The sequence below is a fragment of the Lagopus leucura genome, unplaced genomic scaffold (genome assembly GCF_019238085.1).
Source record: "Lagopus leucura isolate 7727_CA_CO unplaced genomic scaffold, USGS_WTPT01 Super-Scaffold_100001, whole genome shotgun sequence".
In the NCBI taxonomy this organism is placed as follows: Eukaryota; Metazoa; Chordata; class Aves; order Galliformes; family Phasianidae; genus Lagopus; species Lagopus leucura.
Genome location: NW_024962262.1, coordinates 59,231,978 through 59,255,149, shown reverse-complemented (window position 1 = coordinate 59,255,149; position 23,172 = coordinate 59,231,978). Strand labels below are relative to the sequence as shown.

Sequence of the window (23,172 nt, the reverse complement as noted above, 5' to 3'; positions counted from 1 at the left end):
ATTCTATGATTCTATGATTCTATGATTCTATGATTCTATGATTCTATTCTATGACTGCAGGCAGAAATAATGAGGGGATGACACCCAGGTAGCTGAGTTTGGACATGCCACCAGGGTGGAGGGCACCAATGAGTACCACAGTTCAGAAACACTATATGAAGGAAAGGGCAGGGCTGTACAGAACTTCAAAATGAGTATAAGGCAAAACACAGCTGAGAGATGCCAAGGGAGGATGGTGAGTGCTGAGGCAACCAGCAAGGTGAGCTTTGTTGAAGCACCTTAGTCAGGCTGGAAGGGGCAATGTGCAAACTGCAGGGAAGTCAGTGCAGGGACAGCATGGCCCTGGGTAAGTGTGCAGCTCTTGAGCATGCATCACCTGATTGCTGAAGAAGTGACTGATGTCTGTTTTCCAATAGCATTCCCTGAAAGTTAGCATGCAGTTACAACAGACACACTTCTGTGCTTTAATATGTTTTCAATTGTTTAATTTATATCTGTATAAAATGAGTGAGCGGCTGTGTAACCAAGAGCTGGGCAGACCAAAACACTTCCCCAAATACCAACAAAGTAGCTGTAAATCTCAATATGAAAATGTCCTGCTCCAAAATGAGCACAATATTTAATCTTAATTTTTCTTCAGGACGCACATCATTAACTGCTAATCAACTCAAGCTTCAGAAATCCCTGAGCAGTCCTCTCAGCTTTCAAAAATGCAGTCAAGAAGCAAAGGACTTTTTATTCTGCCCTTGGTAATGGTAACAGGTCCCAGAGGTGCCCAGGTGCAGACATCATCACTGCTGCACACCAAACCACGCTGAACTGGCTATGCTGTGCCTGTGTTTTATAGGGCTTCCACAAAGCCCTCCAGTTGACAAACAGAACTGCTCTGCAGCACATAGTATTACCCGTAACTTGGCTGTGGGTTAGGCAGGGCTGGGAAGGTGAGCCAAATCTTGCTCACTCCCGTGAAGCCTCAGCAGGCAGATGCAGGCTCAGCAGGGGCAGAGCCCTGCACAGCTGCTCTGGTTGAGTGGGAGGTGGGTGGGGGCTTGCTCTGCAGAGCAAGTTCGCCCTGGCATCAGGCACAGAGCAGATTCCTGCTGCTGGAAGATTTCATTTCCCTGTTGGAAACCAACCTGGGGATGGTTGTCCTTTGTGTGCAAAGGCTGAGCTCACACACACCCACTGCAGTACCCAAATTGGTGAGGGAGGGACTGCTATTTAATTAGCCTGGCAGGATGTGCAGTGCATTTCCACAGGGTGAGAAAATCCTGCTTTGTTAAAAAGCATGCTTGCAGGTGCTAACAAGAGTAATTGATGGATTCCACCCACTACAGTGTTTCTCCTACAGAATTTCTTTCTTGATTTGTGAAGTCTCTTGGCTCTGGGTATGTGCAAGGCATGCCCCCACTGTCTCAATTCTGCAGGCTCTTGCCTCAGAATCTCTTCCCAGCTTTCTGGTTTGTTGGGGTATTTGTACAGCATGAACGTGCGTCAGATAGCAGGCTGACTTCATTTGAATCCTAGCATTTCATGTGTGCCTAAGACCTTGGCCATTTCCTTCATCTTCCTCCTCCTGCCTTTTCTCCCCCTCCTTTGCATTCTTCATCTGACATTTCAAGAAGCTGCTGATGAAAGTGCTGGCATGGGAGTCAAAATACATCAGAAACTACTCCACTAGGTTCAAGAAGCCCCAGGCTATGTGGGAGATGGGCATGGGATTTAGATAGGCAGGAAAGATGTGCAAGGGGGCACTCATGCTGGCCAAGAAGAACTTCCCCCTAGCTCTAGAAGCAAGGTTGGAGGCCTAGCCTTCCCACTGTCCTCATGTTAATAAATCCTTCCTAGTGGGCTCAGTGGCCCAGACGTCATCTGGATCTGAGCTGGCAAACCTGTGTGCCGCCATATGGATAACTAATATAGGTCTCTGTGACCTTAGACATTGCTGTACCAAACTGATATCTGGTGTGGATATGACTTCCACACTCTGCCCACCATTATGCTCTTGGCAGGATCTCCCATGCCCCATCTCCCATCTGGTGCATCCTTTCTACAGGCCCTAGTAGTTAAGTTGATACTGCACTATCCTGTCTCCAAGATAAGCATCAGGCAGCATCTTTTGCCTGTACTGTTCCGGGTTGGATCTGTCTGCAGCAAAGAAGCTGACCCTACATTATGCAACAAATTGGCCTGTCCATCATTGTAACTGGTATTACTGGGAGGTTGGAGTAGCCTGAAGTACACAAAACAATGAGAGGGTTGTGTTGTGGCCCTCTAGAACTGCTGCTTTATTTCCTGGCTCCAAAGGCATGTGATAAGTGTGAGAGGGCAGAAAGGTGCCTTCCCTCGTGCCAGTACTGGATGACTCTGCAGCGAGGTCAAACCTGTTATGGTCTGGATCCACACAGCCTTTTTTCCTATGGCATTTTTCCTATATTTTGTCCCAGAAAATGCAGAGTTGATTCACACCGAATGAGTGTCAGACAGCAAATTACCAAGAATTCAAGGCACCTGGCTTCAGGTCCAAATGAAGGGCTCAGGCTATTGAGCCAACCATCTCTGTGCTGAATGTTTCCATAGTAACAACTGCTGTGTTGGTTAGTGTACAGGGGGGAGCAGGTTTTAAGGTAAACTGGACCCCCAAAATTTATGACCTGTATGATTAATACCAGGTACTTCAACTAAACCCTTATTTGAAGAAGGAGTTAATGGAGGACTCTAGAGGGCCGTGCTAGTTCTGCTGAAGAAAGCTGCCTGGTGTGTAGCTTATTTCTGTACTGGACCATGCCTCCGAGCTGCAGGCTGGGGGACATGACTATAACTGTGTTTTATTTTTCCATTCTGGAGGGACCTTTTAATGAGGAAGGTTTGCCTCATAGGCATCCCTTCTTTTGTTCCTGAGTCAGTCTGGTGTAAGAGAAATAAGGATATGGCCCAGAGGGACTAGTCATATAAATAAGATTTTAGGATCTGGCTCTGAACTAATAAATGAAAGACTAGCAATTTTGTATTATGAAACTCCAGCTGCACGAGCTCTCAGCTTAGACCGAGTGCCTCTACCAGGTTCCAGCTGGCTATCAGAAATCATTTCCACTTCAGTGAAACCAATGTTAAAACTTCTCCTTAATCTCTTTCCAAACCATGCCCACATTCTAGCTGTATTTATTTTTACTGCAATTCAGAAGAAAAGGCAGCCTGACGTCACACTCGGAAAAGTACAGAATTCATTTGAACAATTCAGCTCCACATTGGCCCTTCTTTTCCCTGCTAAGCCCTGCTGTTCTCCATGGCCCTGTCAAAGCACAGCCCTTGTGGCCCATAGCCACTTAGGCATGGGCTGCACACCCTGGCACAAGGCAGGGAGCCCAAAACCAAGAATAAAAAGAACAGAATGAAAAACGAAACGTATTTCACAGGTTTTACCACTCATTTTGCTGAGATTCATGAGGTACAGCTATGGCTCAGCCTCCTCACCTTTTGCCCAAGCTGCAGCTCATCCATCACGAGGAGATGGAGGATATCTAAGGGGTAGGTTTTTTTCTGAGTGGTGTTTACTGACGCTTGCTGGCTGGCCTGCGTTTTCTGGAAGAGGTGAGCTAAATCCTCTGTCACATTTTAGCTATCCAGCATGAACAGGGCTCACTGGCAGGCCCAGAAAGGCATGGGATATGAGCAGAAAGGGCAAGCAGTGCTGGGTGTCATGGCTATTGTCACTCTTGCATCTGGAAACCTTGCCTTCTGAAGAAATTTTTGAGTGATGCTGCTCTTCACTAAAAGATATGCTGTCATTATTAATGTTATTGATAATAATTTCATGTGGCCCTCGGTGATTTGGGCAGATGCTGCCACTAGCTGGGGAGTAGGTACCGTGCAGGTAGATGATTTTTTTTCTCATCTTCTCTCATTTCTGTAACTTTTCCTGTTCAGAAGATAACTGATTTCAGTCTCTGTGGATGAATGTCATGTAGAAAGGTATTAAGCAGTGTAAAAATTAATACACCAGGGCTCTGAAGCTACCTGTGTGTCACCAGCAACAGAGGTTCAGACCAGTAGCTGCTTAGTGAGTGGCCATGGGAAGGAATGAACCAACCACAGCTGCTGAGGAGGTCCATCATCACACCTCTGTGCACCAAGGAGTCCAGAGGCAAGCAATGGTCATGTGTGGGACACCTGCATGATTGTAACTCATCATTGTAACTGAGCATGGAGCTCTCTGTGCAGCTGGATCATTTCAGTTGCTAGAGACAGAGGCACCCAAAATCATTCCTCACTTTTGAGAAGATAGGCCATCATGTGCACAGAGAAAAAATAGTATCAACATATCCTCAAGTGTCAGTCCTTTCTGTCTAGGTCACAAATGGTAGATTTTTTCAGCTGAAGTTGGCTCCCATTTTTCTCTCTTCCTTTCTTCCTTACCTTTCTTCCTTCCTCACTTTCTCCCTTCTATCCTTTCCCCTCCTCTCTCTCTGTTTCCTTCTCCCCTCCCCATCCCCCCCACTCTTTCTTCTTTTATCTCCTCTTTTCCATTTTCTGTCAAAGTGGGATCCTCTTCAGGGGATATGAAGACCTGTCTGCAAGGCAAAAGAGCAATACACTCACAAAGTTGTATGAGGAGAAGAATAAACCATGAACACTCCTATAATTGCTGATCTTCTTTAAATGGCTATAAAAAAATCCTCCCTGTACTGCTTTCTAATAAACCAACAAGCCTCCCCCCAAACAACCAGAAAGTAATTCAGCCTCTTGCTTCTAATCAAGCTATCATTGCTCTTCACAGAATCCCAAATGTTACTGCTCGTGAACATGTGGTGATGGCAGCACAACTCTTGGCCATGGCTGTGTGTCAGTGCCTCTTGCGGGGTTTGTTGTGCTTGCCTTCCAGGTTGGCATAACTTTGTCGTAAAGCTGCCAGCCAGCTCTCTCGCCAACTGCAGCACAACCCAGTCCCAGTGCAGTGCTGCAGCTCATGTTTCAATGCTGTGACACCTTCCCTCAAAGTCTATCATGGGATCGGTGGTTTTAAAGGGTGGTATTGTTTCTGCTGAGTGTGGTGATCTGATGTTTCCCAGCACTCAGAACAGATTTTCCCTCATCGCCCTCATTATCCATAACACCATTAGCTGCAAAGTAGTGTCTCCCTAATAACTGGCTTTTGCCTATTACTATGAAATTATTCTTCTGTGCCATATGCCACCTATATTCCTCTTCCAAAAACGTGCTAGGGACTCTATTAGTGGCATTCACTGTTTATTGGAATCACAGCAATCAGATAGTGCCTGTAATGTCTCTACCCACATGGGCATATCATGTTAGAATTCAGAATAAACTTCAAAACAAATGCAGAAATAAAGAGAAAACATCAGTGTAGAAGAAACAGTGTTTTAATATCCACTTATTTTACTAGCAAATGCAACTCCATCCATAGTGAGATGCCCCAAGGAGGCACAGACACCAAACCAAGGGGACCAACACCAAGCAGGATTTTCCTCCACTCTCCTTCGCCTGCGATTCAGACCTTTTAAAATATCAAAGAGCCATAAACAAAAGCAAAGCCATAACCATAGTTATGCTGTAAGAGTCAATGTCTACTGGGGAAGGAGAACAAAGGCATGAGAGTGGTTCAATGTCAGGAAGTTTAAAGGGACAGCGTTTGGAAAACAATTATTTGAAGGAAAAGATTCAGCTCTGACTCTCAGCAATCACAATTGTCATGGTTCTATGTTTTTTTTGTTTTTGTTTCTTGTTTTTGGGTTTCAGTATTCCACATCAAAACATCATGTAGTGTACGGGGCATTAAAGTGTCACTGCCCCAATTCCAGGTACCTATCCCTGTACATTACAGCAGTCACGGGATCTGGCCCTTCCGGGTGGGGGGGGCGCTCTCTTGCTGCCTTGCAGTGGGTGCTGGAGGTGCTTTCCTAGCCGTTCCAAGCTTTTCAGGTTTGACTCGGTCCCGAGAACTCTCTCTCTCTCTCTCTTATCTTGTCTGATTTATTAATCTCAATTTCAATTAAATTGTACATATTGTGTTATCTTGTATTCCAATATTATAGTAAAATAAGTTTTCCTCCATAGATTGTTGCCGCTGCTCTTTTCCTCCCTTCCTTCCTTCCCATTTTTGTGGGACTGGGGTGGGAGGGGGGGAGGGCAGAGGCCTGTCGCCCCTGTCACGGACATAGATTGATCTGGTCAACTCTGTGACAATGCAAGAGGACAGTGAGATCCAGGGACACACTCATGCACATGGAAAAAGCAAAAAGAATGCAACTATTAAAAGGCAAATTAAAGCAAGAGAAGTCCAGAATAAACCAGGTGTAGACAGGGAGGATGACTTGGGTGGCAGACTTCAGTAGTATATACACTTTTTTTTAAGACACATTCTCACAAGCAGACAGATACATGTGCCCACATATCTTTGAAACACTTTTGAAAAAGGCAAACTGAAAGAACTTCTGAAAGAACTAATCTAGTGAAGGTTAGAATGATAGGCTACTCACATACACACTTCAGGTGATCTTCCTGCACTAAAGACTCTGGCATTATGGACGCTTATCCTGACCGTGTCTCATGGTGAACACAAACTTCCTCATGCTTGGTGCATGAATTTAGATCTCACACTTCCAGATACACAGCCAGAGGCAAATATTGTCTTCTGATGGACAGGTAAGGGAGTTTTTGGGCTACTTGCATTTCTTTCTGCGCAGCTCAGACAGTTCACAGGCAAGCTCTATCCTAAGCCCTGGTAAAGTTCCACTTCCCAGCCTGCATTTGGTTGGCCAGAGAGTAAGCTCTGGCTACAACAGAGCAACCTGACAGATGCTTAGCTGTGAACAGAGCCAGAGCAGCCATTTCAGTAGTTAAGCAGTCTGGATTATGTCTCATTTCTACCAAACAACTCGTCCACCTCCTCCCTTTTCCCTTATTCCCAGAGATTACAGGGCTGCTGATGAATGGCCAAAAGCCTTCCAAAGAGTCTGCCATTCTGAAAGAAAATCACATTTCTGAGCAGCATGAACACAGTCAGAATGGGGATCAGAATAGGGGCTCTGTTTTTATCCACTATTGTGAGTATGGTAAGGAAATTTGCAAGCACTTTTTATGCCTGGTAAACATTGTGGGTGCCTTCAGTATATACCAGAATGGGAGATTGCTTTGTCTGAACAAGTTCTGGGAGCTCAGCAGGGTCTAAAGATGAGATATGGTGTTTCTTGTTCACACTTTCTATTACCCTGTGCAGGGGTATCTGTATGCAGCATTAATTGAAAAAATGCATGTCCAGTGTAACTTAAGAGCCCTGCTTCCCTCCCTAGACAGTGAAAAGAGACAGATACCTACAGAAGGTGATTCAAGTGCCTTCAAATCGCTAAGGAGCTGCTTTCTCTCCTTCCAGTAACAATAGAGGATATTAAATATAAATAACCACCCCAGGTGCTCTACTTTCACATGGCTAAAATGGTCAGATAAGGTTAATTTCTCTCACATATATGTTATTTCTACCCATTTCCTTGCTTTGTGTATATATACAAATTCTATATTTTTATTATAGTGAAGGTGTTGGAAAGCATATGTATACAGAGAGAGGAATGGAATTGTTGCGCAAAGCTGAGGCATACCAAGTCTTCTCCCTGCACATTAGTGCTGGGTAAGGTGCCCATCTTGTGCTCTGTCACAACTCCAGCACTGTGTTTTGGGGGTTGTGACAACCCCACACTGTGGTGCAGACTTGGCATGCCTCAAATTATCTCTGTGCCTACCACAGAGACTGTAGCTTTTTTATTTTGAAATATTTTCTTTCTTTTTTTTATGTCTTGGTTTCGCAATAAATCAAATTATTTGGCTGTTATCTCAATCCTTCAACATTAAACAATTCATTTTAGCTTTCAGCTTTTATGATCAATGGAAAGCTCTTAATCAGAGCTGCCAGCAGTGCTGCTTTTATTTAAGGCTCACAATGATTAATGAAAATGTATATGATCTCAGTGGTGCTAATTTTTCCTTGCTATGCCAAGTGCTCCCAACTGTCAGGAAGGGTGACTTCCTCTGGTCCACTTAGTGCACTACTGGTGTACTGCTGACTAAGTCCCATGGGTAAGGCTGTGTTCCCCACTCTATGCCTGCACATTGTGGCGAATGCAACACCAGCTGAGGACCACAGGCTGTAGGCCTGTAAGTGAGCCCAGGATCTGGCCCTGAGGGAGCCCATATTACTGGCAGGGGGGAAGGGAGTCAATAAACCAAAAAAGGAAGCCATGCTGGCAACTGAAACCCAGGGTGAGCTTGCACATCTGGTGAACAGAGTGGGAGTAAAAAGGAATATAATTTCTTTTTATTGGATTTATTCATATATTCCCATGGAAGCCACTGAGAGCCTAGAAATGTGAAATACCATGTGAGACAAAGCACATTGTGTGAGTCCATTTCTGCCGGCTTGTGTGGCAAGCAACACTACCGGTATTGACAGGGTTCACTCATAGTAACCAAAACCAGCAATGACCAAATAGCTAAGAGTAAGCTAATGCTTCTTCACTGGAATCATTCAAGTGAAAATTCTAATTTAAATGTCTTCTGTTTCTTACTGTCTCTGGGATAGATAAGTTGATGAGACCCGAGAACAGCCTTTCAGTATCAAAAGGAGAGCTATAAGAAAGAAGGGATCAGATTCTTTAGCACGGTCTGTGGTGATATGATGAAGGAAAATGGTTTCAAACTAAAAGATGAGAGATTTACATTGGATAGAAGAAAGATTTTTACAACTAGGGTAGTGAAGCACTGGCACAGATTGACCAGAGAGGCAGTGGGTGCCCCATCCCTGGAGATACTCAAGGTGAGGCTGGACAGGACTCTGAGCACCCTGACAAAGCTGGGGGTGTCCCTGTTCATTGCAGGGGAGTTGGACTAGATGGCCTTCAGTGATCCCTTCCATCTCAAACAATTCTATTATTCCAAGTCAGTGAGGAAACAAAACCAATGACAGAATATGTGTTCCTGCCTCTTACTGGAAGAAATGATAGTGAGGAGGGGATGGTACTGCAAACAAGCAACCCTAGATGGGTTAGATCACAATTCCGTGTACAGGTCAGGCAGCTGGAGTCCCAGTGGTATTTGATTAATTCTGTCAAAATCTACTCAGTAAAGATGAAAAAAAAAAACCCAAAACTGTATCCTAATAAGCCAGTGAACTTTAGTCTAATGTGCATATAGGATGCTATGCAGTAAAATTTTTAGAGCAAAAAGATGGGAAAATTATTCTTTCTGAAAACAGCTGGGCCACTGACTCACTGTGTGGGCTTGGGCAAGTCCTGGGACTTCTTTGCATCTTAGTCACCCCAGCAGCTCTATTGGATGAAAGCAGAATGGATCACAGTATGCTCCAGTATTCAATATGCTGCAGATGCCTCTGCTGAAAGAAGCATTCCTGGCTAAATAAGCTCACAATGCAAAACCAAAAGGAATCAGGGATAGCTGGAGGCACCAGTGTGAACAGCAGCATTTGTGTAGTCAATTGAAGCCTTTGCATTGTTGTAGATCTTCATGGTCATACAATCTTATAGCTCCAACTCCAATGAGACAAGATTTAAAACTCATTTTACCCTTCTTGCAAGCATTTTTTCCCTATACATATAAATAAATCATGTACATGTACATATATAAAACAACATGGAACTCTGAATTAGTTTATTGTATATGTAGCTTTAGAATGTTTTGACACCAAAGCAGCAAATGCGCTAATGCTCAGAACTGCCTTGAAGTGGTTAATCAAGAGATAAATTATTCCTATCACAAAATATTTCCGCAAGTTGGAATCATTAAAATAGCACTCTGTGACATATGTTATAGAGTAAATCCCACTTCAAGGTAGAATATCTGTTAAAGTAATAAATATTCTCTGCATTAAAGTAAAGTGCACAGTAGACAGAAATATAGGTTAAAATCCTGTACAGCAATGTTGGCTTTGGGACTCAGTTCAGCATAGTGTTTAATTGTGTGCAAGTACTTAGATCCTGATGCAGCAGAGCACTAATGCACGTATTTAATTGCTGCAATGAATAAAGACCTAAATAAGAGTAGGCTTACTCATTTTTAACCTTCTTACTAGTTCTTCGTGTTAAGCAGGTGCTTAATGCATAGTGTTTTACTGATCTCAATCCAGGCTACATTCAAAATGGGTCAGGAAATTTCAAGCAGCTTCCTGAGAAAGGACAGAGGTTTTTTGCTCTTGAAAACTGCAAATCTTGGAGATTCTCTGGGCTATGGATGGAGAAAAAATCCTTTTCACATATTTTTAATCAAGCTTTTGAAGTCAGTCTGAATTGTAACTTGTGGAATCAGTTCCATCTAATCACTCTACTGGTGATTTATCAGAACAAGTCAAATCTCCTGGGAGTATGCGCTTACATCACAGACTTGTGACTTCTTCCTCTACAACCACTTTGTGAACAACTCCAGTGAGTGAATGGGCACTGGAGAGCAGAATACTTATCCACTAGTAGTAGAAGATTAACTTGCCTCAGCCTGAGACATACACATTGCTAAGGCATGGTGGAATACTTTGCATATTGTGTTGGACATTTTTGGGGGAAAAAATAAAGCAATGTCAGTGCAGAAACCAAATGGAGGACACAGGGTTATTGTATGCAGTTCTGGTCAGTCTCTTCCAAAGGGGTAGAAAGGAACTAAAGAAGACAGAGAAAAGGATGAAGAGGGTGATAAGAAGCAGGGGACCTCTTACAGACGAAGAAGTGACAATGATCCTTTCGTTCCTCTATACTGGTAACAGATATAACCACAGATGGCATGGGGAAGGTGGGCAAGGAGCATTATTCTCTTACTACAAGAGTCAGGAAGCACACCATGAAATAATCAGGCAGCAGACTTGAAAACCAACATAAATAATCTGGTTTCCTAGTGTGCATATCTCACCGTTACAAATCAAGGCAACTGAAAAAAAAGTGGGATTGTAAAACTGGGAAGAGGCTATTGGTAGTTTATTAAACTGAATCTCAACGGCTGCCTGGTGGAGACTGAAAATGTATAGCAGACAAGGGTCATATTGCTTTTTTCTTTTTTTTTAATTTAACATATTCCTTTCTTAGATTCTGCTTCTGACCACTGCAGAAGATCAGGTTATGAACTAGGTAGATCTTTTGTCTGATTTGTACTTTGAGGAGGGGATAGAAGTTATCTTCTCATGCAAATCATAGTTGAAAAATAATCCTACTTCCACTTCCCCTATTGTGTGACCCCAGACATGCTGTCCCAAGAAATGGTAGTAGATTGGGGTTAATCCTCACAAACTTCTCTTCTTTAATAAAGCTACTCTTAAACAAAACACTAGTTCCTCCAGAAACAATGTGTCCCCACAGGAAAATAACCACTATTGTATGCTCTGTGGCTTCATTGTCTAGTCTTAAGATGGAGGAAAAAGGCAAGGCATGCCAACTGCTTGCCAGTGTGATGGAAAAACTGAGTTTATACAGCTCAAGAGCAACTAAATAAGCATGCTGTAGTCACAAACTAGGATGAGATGGACAAGGAGCTTGATGTCACTGACAGCTGCCCAAGTGTCAGCCTACAGGGGACTTAACAGGTCTTCTGCTACCTTTCCATGCAATCAGACCTCAGAAGGACATAATCATTCTAGGCACTTTCTATTATCCTCATTTCTCTCAGGAAAGCTGTCAGCAGCCAGTGTTGGTTGTTTTTGTTTTTGTTTTTTTTTTGTTGCTGTTTTTTTTAATAGCACTCAAAACACAGTAATTTGTTCATATTGTAGAGCATTTTATTAATGTTGCAGCAGCGGTAGCGATCCAGGTATTTGGAATGGTGCAATAAAAATACAAATTTGAAAGAGAGAAGGACATTGTGGAATCAGGAGATAAACTCTTGCCCAGTTACCAATGTACTAATTTTGGAGGGGAAAAATGTGCCTTCAATTTTAATCAAGGGACATTTCGGGGACAGAGAGGTGGAAATCACTTTCTAGTGAATTGTTTCATTTGCAAAGGGCACTATCACCTGGTCTTAAGTCCCCATTCCAGCTTGGTTTCCTGCTCCTGCATCTGCTTCATTACCCCCTTTCCTCATTGAAGAGATGGGTATTTTGTGCTCTGCTGAACTGGTAAAGGACAAGACACGACTCATCACGACTGAGCAGATTTTGCCTCTTCTTCTCATTGCTCAGCTTTGCTGTGAAGGAGTGTTATACCAAGAGCTGTTGACATTAAATCTGAACACTTTTTGCTGACCGTTGCACAGTGCATGGGTGACTGAAGCAAACTCGTAACCGCGGATTTCAAGAGTAAGCTTTAGGGAAACCCCTCCTTTGATCAAGAAAGGTGACTGCACATTCTGCATCCAATTCAAGCACGTTGAAGGAGATTTACCAAGATAGCACTGAGGGGCCACATTTTCAAGTGTATAGCACCTATGGATCAAATGAGATTTTTCTCCAAGATCTCAGCTCCCAGGGGTGCATCTGAGCAAATAACACAAATGCTTTCAGTAGCGCAGGCAATCCCTCTTTCGTGATTTAACCTTCCATTTTAACAACCATATTTATTGTCCAAAAAACACCAAAGAGGGAAGACTGCCTGAACAGCCTTGACTCATGGCTGGAAAATAGTGCAAAAGGCTTAGAAACTAACAAACAAGGGGGAAAAAGGAACCTCCCACCTCTGCTTTGAACAAGGTGGCAGCATCATGAACAAGACACCATCCAGGAAGAAGGAGCTCTCCAGGAGCTGTGCATGGACATCCTGGGATCACTGGACGTCTCTGTGAGAGGGATGTGTTTCACTAAATGTCAGGGATTGGAAGGGAACTTGAAAGATCATCCAGTCCAATCCCCCTGCCTTAGCAGGAACACCTAGATTAGGTCACACACGGATGTGTCCAGGCAGGTTCTGAATGTCTCCAGAGAAGGAGACCCCACAACCTCTCTGGGCAGCCCGTTCCGCTCTTCTGTTACATTCACCATAAAGAAGTTTTTTTTTCTAGTATTAATGTATTCATTTTTGATCAGATGTGGTGGAGTCTCCTTAACATCTCTGACACGTGCCCCCAGTAGACAGCAGAGCTCTCTGGAGAGGTTGTCGGGCAGCAGATGGGGGCCTCAGTGCCTCCCGGCATGGAGTCCCCAGTCACTAAGACAACGCCGGGCAACGGTGCCCAGCAGCTGCTCCCTGGCAGGGGCTCTCCATCACCTGCTGAGGTGATTCCCTGCGTCAGCATGGAACCGGAACCCCAGAGCTGATTGCATCACACAAACGTGCTGTGTTTGAGGGCCTGCAGGGTTGCCCTGGGGACCTGCCTGACAGCCCGGGGCGCGTCATTCATTCTCTGTGAGGTGACACTGCAGTGTGGTGTCACAGTGGCTGCCTCATCCACCCTTGTGTCAGGGGTGGGAGCGGTGGCTCAGTCCGCTTGTGGGACCCGCAGGAAGTGGAACCAGAGAGAGCTTTGTGTCTATCTGGAGGCATCCTGCTATCATGGAGAGGCTGAGAGCCCTTCGAGGTGAGTCCCTCCACCTCTCTGGACACCACGATGCTGCCCGAGCACACGTGTGCCTCCAATGTCTGTTTAGGACGTGCCAGCAGCACTGTCCTTGCTCTGCCGAGTGCAGCTGCTCACCGTGGTTTCCCCAGCACCCCAGCAAGGGGAAAGCTCCCTCCCCTGCCCCACCAACCACACGCAGCCTCGCGCTGTGGAGCTGGAGGAGCGTTCCTCCCACAGCTGGCCGGATGCTCGGCCCTGGCTCCAAGCAACACCTGCAGCAGCTGCTCTGCTCTTTCCTTCCAGGTCTCTTTGCTTGTGTGGGCTGCGTGCCCAGGCGTACGCGTCGCAGGGAGAGAAGGAGGGTGTCAAGCCCTGTCCCTACCTGCGCCGCGACCTTACTGCTTCAGCGCCTGCAAGATCAGGAGGTGAGTTGGGCACATCCAACCAGCAACCCTTGCCCTCCTGGCCCAGGGCCACGGTGCCATGGGTGCCAGGCCCGGCAGCACATCCACAGAGCGATGGGTGGCAGCGGGCAAAGCGAGCGTCACTGATCCTTGTCCCCAGGGTGACCGAGCGCAGGCGTACTGTGAGCTGGAGAGCGCCCTGTGCCAAGACAGCAGCCGCCCGCTGTGCGGAGTGGTGAACCGGCTGCTGGCAGAGGTGTCCCGGGACCTGACGGCAGCCCAGGTGAGGGCTCACTCCCAAAGGCAAAGGGAACCAACCGCCTGCCCACGCTGGTGTTCTGCTGGCAGATGGTGGTGGCTTAGCTCTTCCAAGGGCCTCAGGCAGTCTCCTGGGCCGTGTGTCACCAGTGACTCTCTTCCAGGGCGTGACCAGCACTGTCAAGACAGCTGCCAGCAATGTCCTGGTGGCTCTGGCTCGGACACACTTCATCTTGGTGATGGCTGAGCTCCAGAGCCACCTGAAGGCCACGGGGGACATGTCCAAGGAGTTTGTGCTCAACACCCTGAGCAAACTCTTCAGCACCTATGGTAGAGTACCCTCAACCTCCTGATATCTATAACAACCGGGAAAGGGGTCTCTGCCCTCTGAGTGTGATCTGCATTGAGCTGGGGGCTGCAGGGCTGCTGTCCACCTACCTTGCTGCCGGGGCTTTGACTGTGGCCCTCTCCTTCCTTTCTGCAGCTCCACAGTGCATCCCCTTTGTGTGGCTGATGCTGGCAGGCCTGCGCAGTGTGGTGGGCCAGGTGAAGAGTGGCCAGATCCTGCGCATCGCTTGTGCTGGTGAGTGCCGGCCCCAGAGCAGCCCTGCTGCAGACTCTCACAGACTCCGTTTTCTCTCACTCTCATAAAAAAAATAATAATTATAATTTATTTTTTTAATTATTTTGTTTTTTCAGTTTTGAAACAGTGGCTGGATGGAGTCAAGACTTACTTGTCCTCAGGAATGCAATGCCCCTGGACTGCCATGGAGAAAGAGCAGATCTATGAAAACCTTCACGAGCTGCTCTTCTCTGTGGTGTGGAACTGGCAAGACTGCCAGGAGGAAAAGGTGAGCACTGCTGCATTCCCAGCCCAGGATGGCAGCAGGGCCACCCATGTCGGCAGCTCTGTCTGTGCCCAGTGGGCTGAGAGCTGAGGGGTGATGAGAGGGAGTGGGCTGGCTCTGCAAAGGGCCCTGAAGTGGCTCTGTGCCAGGGAGCAGCTGCATGTCACAGCACTGTGGCAAAAAGAGCTGGGGATGAGGGTATGGGGAAAAGCTGCCTGCCCTCCAGAGTGAGCCCATCTCCTGCTGGGCGTGGGGGTGTGGGGACGGGGAACGGGAAGGGAAAGCCCTCTGCGTAGGAAGGGCAGGCCTTCAGTCTTTGATGCCGGGCCTCTGCCATCCTCTCCAGGACAAACAGGCCGTCCTTGGGGCTGTGGCTGCCATGTTGGAGGTTCTCCTGCAAGAGGAGCGGCTCCAAGAGCAGGTCTGGGAGCAGCTCCTCTGGCTCGTTCACCCGTGTCAGGAGATCCAAGACACCTGCAGGGTGGCCAAGGTGAGTTGTTGTGCAGGGCTCAGGGTAGACGTGGGGCCCGTGCAAATGCCACAAGGGGCCAGGGAGGAGGTGGGGAGCCCTTGGAGAAAGAAGGAATGGGTGTTCAAGGGAGGTCTGAGGCTTCCTGAGCTCTTCAGTCAGAGAAGGAACAACCCAGACAGGAGCCAGGAGGGAACCAAGAATCACTGGGGCTCATCTCCTGGGGATGGGAAGCTTCACCATCACTGTGGGGCTCTGAGTGCCTGAGGAGCTCTATGCTAACAACTGGGGGGACCACAGCCAGTTGCATCTGATGGGGGAGAAGTGGGCTGCTGGGTGGGAAATGCCTGCAAATGATGCCCAAACACGGCTCGATTGAGAGCAGAGAGACTCTCTTGGTGCCGCTGGGAGGTGGGCGATAAACAAGAACGCCTGTGCAGGAGCTTCTCCCTGCAGAGAAACAATTGGGAAACAATTTCTCCACTCCCGAGTGGCTAGATGTGGCTTCATCCCTTTCTTCCTCTCCTGCTCTCTTGCAGAGCCTCACTATCTTCCTGGAGGCCTTAGGGGGCATTGAGTCTGTAATCCCAGGGGACAAGTTTCAGGACGTCACCAGTGCCGTGTTTTACCAGGTAAGGGGAGCCTATCCTTGCGCCCACAGCAGTTTCCCTCTTGGCTAAGTCTCAGGAGGACTGCAAAGCTCTGACCCCTGAATAAGGCGGCTCAGCCTTAGCTCCTGCATGCTCAAGGCTGTTCCAGAGCCACGCATGTACTCTTGGGGATGCTGTGGGGAGGGCTGGGTTTTGTCTGCCTGTCCTCTTCCCGAGAGTGCCCAGGGAGACGAGAGCGGGCAGCACAGTGTCCTTTCCGTCCTCAGTGCTGATGTGATTTTCTCAAATGGACCTTGTTCCCACAGCTCTATGACGACAGCAAGCAGCACAGCGAGGCTGATCGTGCACAGCTGATCCACTGCATCATGCTGCAGGGTAAGGAGAGGAGCTTTGGCCATGCTTGGCGCTGCCCTGGCCAAAACCTCTCTCACAAACCTCAGGAATGGGCGTGAGGTTCTTGCTAACATAGCGTGGGATTTCCTCCCTGCAGCCCGAATCTGCCCAGAGGAAACCATCCTGTTTCTGCAGTCGCAGCTGGGCGATGACTGGGAGCCTGGATGCGTGGCAGCCCTGGGTCTGCTGGGTGCTCTGGCTCGCTCTGATGGTCAGTACCACGGGTTGGTCAGTACCACGCCTTGGGACTGCCAGGGCTCCCTTCTGCCATCTGCGTTGTGGCTCCGCTCATGCTTCTGTGCATCTCTTGCAGAGCCCGTGATGACGGAGATGCTGCCCCAGGTCGTCGAGGCTGTGCAGCGTCTGTGCAGCGACCCCAGCATCCGGGTGAGCTGGTTTGGGAAAAGAAAGCGCTGTCGGGGTGGTGATGCTGCTGCCAGCACAGGCAGGGCTGGGGTGACTAGAGAGGTGCTGGGGCATTGACCAGACAGTCATGATGGCTCCTGTGGGGAGAGCAGGCAGAGTGGAGCAGGCAGGTCCCTGTGCTGTGCATGGGAAGCGCACAGCCTGGTGTTAAGGCCTGGCCCTCATCTCAGTAGCTAAAGCCTCTCCAGTGCTCTTGGTGTCTCTGCTCATGCCCAAAGGGCTGCCCCAATGAGCAGGTGGCTTCCCTTTGCCTTCTGACCAGGAAAATCACACCCATAATTGACCCCTTGCAGGTGAGGACGGCTGTTCTGTATTTCATCAAGGATCTGCTGAGTTCTAACACCCGGATCTGCTCAGCCTGGGATGTGGTGGGGCACATCTTCAGGGAGTTCAGCCGTGCCACAGATAGAAAGGTAAGGACAGTGGGCAGCATCTTCCTTTGGAAGACCCGTGCTGCTCAGAGGCTGCTATACAGAAGCACCGCTGGGGCCACACCTGAGCCTCTCAGGAGGCTCCTGAGAACTGAACATAACCAGTGTTTCAACACCACTGTTGTGCAGGCAGCCGGAGACCTTTCTGCCCGGGAAGCCCAGGAAGAAGGAGCTCTCCAGGAGCTGTGCATGGACATCCTGGGATCACTGGACGTCTCTGTGAGAGGGATGTCCAAAGTAAGTCACGCTCTGCCCTGCTGCTGCTCCCTGCCCTTGCACCACGTGTTCCTCGTCCCATTCCAGGACCCCAGGTCTCTCCTCCAATGTGCTCTGAAGCACACAGGACTCAGGGAAATTCACAGAGTCCTCTTCCTCTCCGAGCAGAGGCAGGAATGCTGACCTGCTCAACTGCCTCGTTCCCTACAGCTCCTGTGGCCGCGGCTGCTGTTGTTTGTGGTGCCAGCGCAGTACACAGGCATGCTGATCCCAGTCTCCCGCTGTGTCTGTGCCCTGGCTGAGAGAGAGGAGCTGACAGGACGGCCGATAGAACACCTGGATCCCCATTTTGTCAGCTCCATGTTTCAAGGTAGGAGCAAAAACTCCCCCAGTGAGCTCTGCTGACCTGTGGTAGCACCCAGAAGGGACAGCGGAGGTGCGTGTGGCTGGGCACGCAGTGTCTTGGAGTCTTACTCAGCACTTTTGTTCTCTTTGCAGGCCCACTGCTGACGCCCCAGATACTGCTGGCACGACTGCTGGTGAGTAGATGTTCCAGAGGCCGGTGCCATGAGCACCCAGGAGGAAGCAGCATGGCCATGGGCAAAGCTGTTGGCTGCTCCTTGCCTGCCAGAGCAGAGCCGAGCTGCTTCCATCCTGGGGGGAAGCCGTTGCTCTTGCTGCAGAAGTGACCCTGCTTTGTGTTGCTCTCACTCAGGTGGTGGCAGGCAGCCCTGTTGCAGGCAGCAAACTCCGAGCTGCTGCCTTACTGCTGATGAAAAACCTCCACAGCAGGTTCCACAGGGCTGTGGGGGCCATGTGGGCTACTGAGATCCCCCTGCTGCTGCAGTGTCTTGAAGGTAAAGCACTGGAGGGGAAGAAGAGGCAGAGGCAGGGAAGGGAAGGGGGGGAGTGAAAATGCAGCTCTGTAGCATGGCAGAGGGGAAGCACTGCCTGCAGCCCAGTTCTTGCTCTGCTGCTGTTCCCATTCCTGGGAGTCAGCACTGAGGCCCAGGGACCTATCCCACCAGAGATCTGCCCATTCCAGGATGTGGATGGGCCCTTCATGTCCCCTCAGACAGCAGCCTTGGAGCACTTAGTTCCATGTTCCTGTGGAGGCAGTGTTTGTGGGGAGGGACAGGTCATTGTGGAGGGGGTGCAGGTCCCAGCTTGGCTGTGTCAAGTGCCCAGGCCAAGCCAGGTTTGCAGCAGCTCTTCTTCTGTGCCTTGATCCCAAGTAAGGGTCTTTGTCTTCCTATTGCTGTGCAGGGAGAAATGAGAGCTTCCCGGACACTGCCGAGTTTGAGCGCCGTCTGCTAAAGGTACAGCATTGCCGGGAGGCGCGGTGCAGAGAAGTGCTTGCCTGCCCCAAGTAGCCCCGCTCCCACGTGAGCCACTGTGGGGCAGGAACAGCCTCTCAAGCGCTGCTGCGGAGCGGCCGCACGCCTTTGTGGCGCTGCCTCTTCCGCTCTGTCCCAAGCCCAGGGGGGTCTTAGGAGAAGAGGGCGGGCGGCTTTAATGGAGGGAACGCTGGGGGAGCTGGGAGAGGGACTGTTCTTCCAGGCACCTCTCCCCAGAGGGCTGCAGCAACTTGGGAGTGAGGGAAGAGGCAAAGGGCAAGGGAACATTGTCTTCTCCTGTTCTCCAACAGTTCCTGAAGGCGTCGCTGGACACAATAGAGGAGAAGGCATGGATCGAGGCCCTGAGCTGTGAGCTGAGCCAGCGGCAGAGCAGCTCTGCCAGCAGCTCTGCAGAAAAGGTGAGTTCCCCCCGGCTCTACGCAGCAGTGCAGCTGCAGGTGTCCAGCTGGGGCTGGGGCTGCGGCTGGTGCTCTGCCCACGCGGGTGCAGATGCTGCTTCCCCAGTCTATGCCCCCCAGAGGGCCTTTCCCTGCAATCTGCCCAGGGATGGTGTAGTTAGCTGAATGGTCTGGGGCAGTCGCCAGGGTCGACAGGGGCCCCTTGGCCCCTGGGAAACCATGGCAACAAATGTCTTGAAGATAAGAGAGAAGAACAGGTTAGACCAAATAAGGAGGAAACAAGACATGCCACATGTCCATTGGTCAGAGATAATGGTAGTAGCCCTAAGGCACGGGGAAAGTTTTAAGAAGGATGTGCTCCTTGCAATTAATGCCATTTTGCCACTCACCATATTGGTGTCATGAAAAGCGTGCGAAACTGGCCGGGGCTGTCGGAACACTTTCACAAGGAGACTTCAGTCAGGGTCGCCGAAACAAAGGCGACAAAGGCGACAGGATGGCTAAAGCTCGGCCCCGCAGCTGCTCTCAGCAACCGCCAGGGAGCTTGGCTCCTTCCCACCTGGCCCTCCACCAGCAGGTTAAGCTGCTGCCACATCTCAGCTTCTTCCTTCCCCTCCCCTGCAGTCATTCCTGTACAAGGCTCTGGGCACGGTGCTGGGATCCTGTCAGGGAGTCCTCCACGTGCAGGAGAAGCTGCTACAGCACCTGGAGGAGGCAAATGCAGAGGAGCCACGTGAGGCCCAGGTGAGCTGTCCTCTCCTCCAGCTCCTGTGAGCATCCCCGCTCTGGCCCTGGGGCAGAGGCCTTCTCCTGGCCCTGCTCCGGGCCTTTCAACCTCTGCACTGCTGCCATTTTGCTCAGGAGCGGACCTGCAGATTCAGGCCTGTGCCAACGGCCCCTTGTTCTTTTGTGCAGGGAATCATCTCTCTTCTCAGCCATGCTGCTGAGAACAACTTCCACACAGTCCTGGCCACGCTCACCATGTTTGCGTCCAGGCTGTGCAAAGGCCGCAATGCCAGGATTTCCAGGCGCAAGAAGGTAAAGCGTTACAGGTTTCCATCTTGGCATTCTTCTGCCTTATTTTCCCTGCAGCTCCTGCCTTGGGAGCCCAGGTGCATCGCGGGGCACTGGGGGCCGTTAGCGAGTGTCTCAAGGCATTTCTTCCCACACAGATGGAGCTGGACAGCACAAGAGCTCATGCCACACGCAGCGCTCTCATGCTCGCCCACGGCAGCGTGGCACTGCGTGCCTCCAAGGAACAGCTGCTTGCCCACCTGGAGGGAGACATCGTGGGCAACGTCCTGATGCTCTACAGCTGCAGCTGCCGGGTGAGAGCTCAAAGCGTGCCAGGGTGTCGGAGCGCCCAGCTGCAGCCTGTCCACATGGGGGGATGCTGAGATGGGCCTTCCCTTTCCAAAGGTCCCTCGGGGAACTGTTTGTGCCCAGATAAAGATCCAAGCCCTTCCCTTAGCGTTGTCCCCACGTGTGTCCCTTGCAGCCCTTGTCCCTTCCCGCAGTTCAAAGAATGTTCTTCTCTCTTGCTCCTCAGGACTTGCAGAACAACCTTGCGCTGGTGCAGAGCATCACCGACTGCAGCTCTGCCTACCAAGCTGTGGGTGATTCTGCAAGCTTTAATCCCTCCCTGAAGGGAAAGCTTCTGGAAATCCTGATGGTGAGTGCCTAGAGACAGGGCTGTCTGCAGAGGAGTTCTGGGCTGCGCCACAAGGCTCGCTTCCCTGGGGGCATACAGGTCTCCAGCAGCCACACGTCTCCAGCTGGTGGGGACCTTGGGTGCTGGCAGGCAGCGGCTGGGCAGCGGGCTGGGTGCACCAGCTGCTGCATCCTGCAGTGCTTCCATGGGAAAGTGATGGGGCTGGTGTGTGGCAGTTGTGCCTGTCTGGGGGCCGGGTGGAACAGCTCTTGTGTGCCCCTTGTCCACTTTGACACTGTCTCTCTGGGACTTGCAGGACCTTATGAAGAAGTATTACTCGGGCATGCCTGTCTCCCCAGTGCCTCTCAAGGTGGTTCTGGCCCTGGAGCAGTTGAGGTAAGGGCTGAGGTTGCAAGTCAGGATGGTGATCCCCATTTTGGGTAGCTCCTGAGGGCCTGGAGGGGCCAGGGGGGGAGGAACCACATCTACAGCAGGAGAGACGGCTGGGCTGTTGTGCCCAGCAAAGCTGAGGTTCTGGGCAGGGAGAAAGGCCCTGGTGCTCCTGTGCCCTGGCAGGAAAGAGAGGGAGAGCTGGGGTCTCCTTCCCTCCAGAGCAGGAGGTGGTTCACTGCTGCCGGGGAGGAGGTGGGCGCTGCTGGAACTGAAGGCAGTGCTCAGCAGCATGAGCTGGGTGGGGGTATTGGCTTTGTAGCTGTCAATTAGGAGAAACTCAGATGTTGTCTGAACCAGTCTGGAGAGGTAAAGACCCTTTCTGATTTCTCTTCCTGTTTTCCTCCTCTCAGCAAGCTGAAGCCCTCTTCTGAAAGCAAGGACCTGCGTGAGATGTTGGTCCTGTGCTGCAAGAACATCGTGACACACCCTTCAGCAGAGATGATGCTGAAGATCAGGAAGTCACAGCAAGCAGCACAGTACCTGCAGGTAACCTGCTGTAACTTTCCCGGCCACCTCTCGGTCGGAACCCTACCTCAGCACACACAACCTCTGCTCTGGCAGCAGCCGTGATGCTACACGTCACTCCCCTCTTCTGCTTTCAGCTTCAGCAAACATCACTGAGAGCTCTGGGCCGGCTCATGGTGGTCCTGCTGGAGACAGAGCCCAGCGGTGGCTTCTTCCAGAACATAGTCCATGTGAGTATTCGTGGGGCAAGAGAGAAAGCATGGTGCCTGTCAATAGCGGGGGCAGAGATCTGGGGACTGAGAGGAGGATCAGAGGGGGAGAAATCTCCTGCTGACGTGCCAGCTCACTGCGAGCTGAAATGGGCAGAGAAATGGGCCCTGCAGGGGGAAAGCAGGAGCCAGCCCCTGGAGGCCACAGCCGAGGAAAAGCTCCTGTGTTGGGAGGCAGGAGTGACTGCAGAGAGCGGGGCGGCAGTGCCGGTGCTCAGTGAGGCAGGAGGCCACATGGAGCAACAGGGCAGGCCTTAAGGGAAAGTGCTGGGAAAGGAGGGACAGGGAGAGGGGTGGCAGGAAGGGAAAGCAAAGACATCCTCAGTGAGACAGATGCTCTACCCCAGGTCCTGCAGAAATCCATGGTATCGAGCAATGTGTGGGAGCGCAAGAGGGCCCTGCAGACCTGCTCCCAGCTGCTGGCTGTTTGTGAAGAGCTTCAAGTGAGTAAAGAGCCCCACCGCGTGCCCCCTGCTCCCTCCCCAGCGCCCCTGAGCTGGAAGGCGAGCTCTGCCCAGCTGTGCATGCTGTGTCATGGCGTGGGGAAGGCACAGATGGGAGAAGCTGGGGAGAGCTGGGGCCGTCTACAGCTTTGTTCCTGCCTCTCACCCCTGCAGAGAAGAGATGCCTGTGAGCACTTTGGCACCTTGGTGGGATTGCTGGCGCCTCTGACGTGTGACCCCATGCCCGCATCCCGCCAGCTGGCTGTCACCTGTCTGAGCTCCCTTCTGCGAATCCAAGGTGAGTGGAGCAGGCGTGCTCCAGCCCTCTGCCCTCCTCTGTAGCACTACCAGAGCCCCACGGGCTGGGCCCTGTTTACAGGAGGGAGAGGCACCGTGCACAGCTCTCTTCTTGTCCCCACCCTGTCCTCTGTCTTTCCCCCATGGAATGCAGTTTCATTTCCAGAAGCATGACTTCCCTTTTCTCCCTGTGCTCTTTCCAGCCAAAGCGACCAACACAGGCATCGAGACGGGTGACATTGGGGGCCTGTGCGAGGGGCTGCATGCCTGCAGCATCGCCTCTCAGCT

At 50.3% G+C, this 23,172-nt stretch overlaps 1 protein-coding gene and 1 long non-coding RNA gene across 2 annotated transcripts in view; both read left to right on the top strand.

The window, feature by feature from the left end:
* The first annotated feature begins 5,905 nt into the window (after nt 1-5,905).
* LOC122177612 lies at nt 5,906-14,114 on the top strand. The gene is made up of 3 exons (XR_006178110.1): nt 5,906-5,940; nt 13,798-13,919; nt 14,059-14,114. It is a non-coding gene; the product is annotated as an uncharacterized LOC122177612 (long non-coding RNA).
* A 132-nt stretch (nt 14,115-14,246) lies between these two features.
* The window catches only part of LOC122177421 (maestro heat-like repeat-containing protein family member 2B), a 68,301-nt gene continuing 59,375 nt past the window's right edge, over nt 14,247-23,172 (top strand). Inside the window, exons 1-26 of the mRNA XM_042866799.1 lie at nt 14,247-14,252; nt 14,321-14,486; nt 14,641-14,739; nt 14,856-15,007; nt 15,351-15,494; nt 16,013-16,105; nt 16,390-16,459; nt 16,575-16,688; nt 16,791-16,864; nt 17,197-17,316; nt 17,464-17,571; nt 17,761-17,920; nt 18,049-18,089; nt 18,266-18,407; nt 18,817-18,869; nt 19,199-19,306; nt 19,931-20,050; nt 20,222-20,344; nt 20,479-20,634; nt 20,856-20,978; nt 21,274-21,353; nt 21,761-21,896; nt 22,013-22,105; nt 22,492-22,587; nt 22,762-22,885; nt 23,088-23,169. Of these exons, the coding sequence (XP_042722733.1) occupies nt 14,247-14,252; nt 14,321-14,486; nt 14,641-14,739; nt 14,856-15,007; nt 15,351-15,494; nt 16,013-16,105; nt 16,390-16,459; nt 16,575-16,688; nt 16,791-16,864; nt 17,197-17,316; nt 17,464-17,571; nt 17,761-17,920; nt 18,049-18,089; nt 18,266-18,407; nt 18,817-18,869; nt 19,199-19,306; nt 19,931-20,050; nt 20,222-20,344; nt 20,479-20,634; nt 20,856-20,978; nt 21,274-21,353; nt 21,761-21,896; nt 22,013-22,105; nt 22,492-22,587; nt 22,762-22,885; nt 23,088-23,169 (2,783 nt within the window). The remainder of the gene's footprint in view (nt 14,253-14,320; nt 14,487-14,640; nt 14,740-14,855; nt 15,008-15,350; nt 15,495-16,012; nt 16,106-16,389; nt 16,460-16,574; nt 16,689-16,790; nt 16,865-17,196; nt 17,317-17,463; nt 17,572-17,760; nt 17,921-18,048; nt 18,090-18,265; nt 18,408-18,816; nt 18,870-19,198; nt 19,307-19,930; nt 20,051-20,221; nt 20,345-20,478; nt 20,635-20,855; nt 20,979-21,273; nt 21,354-21,760; nt 21,897-22,012; nt 22,106-22,491; nt 22,588-22,761; nt 22,886-23,087; nt 23,170-23,172) is intronic.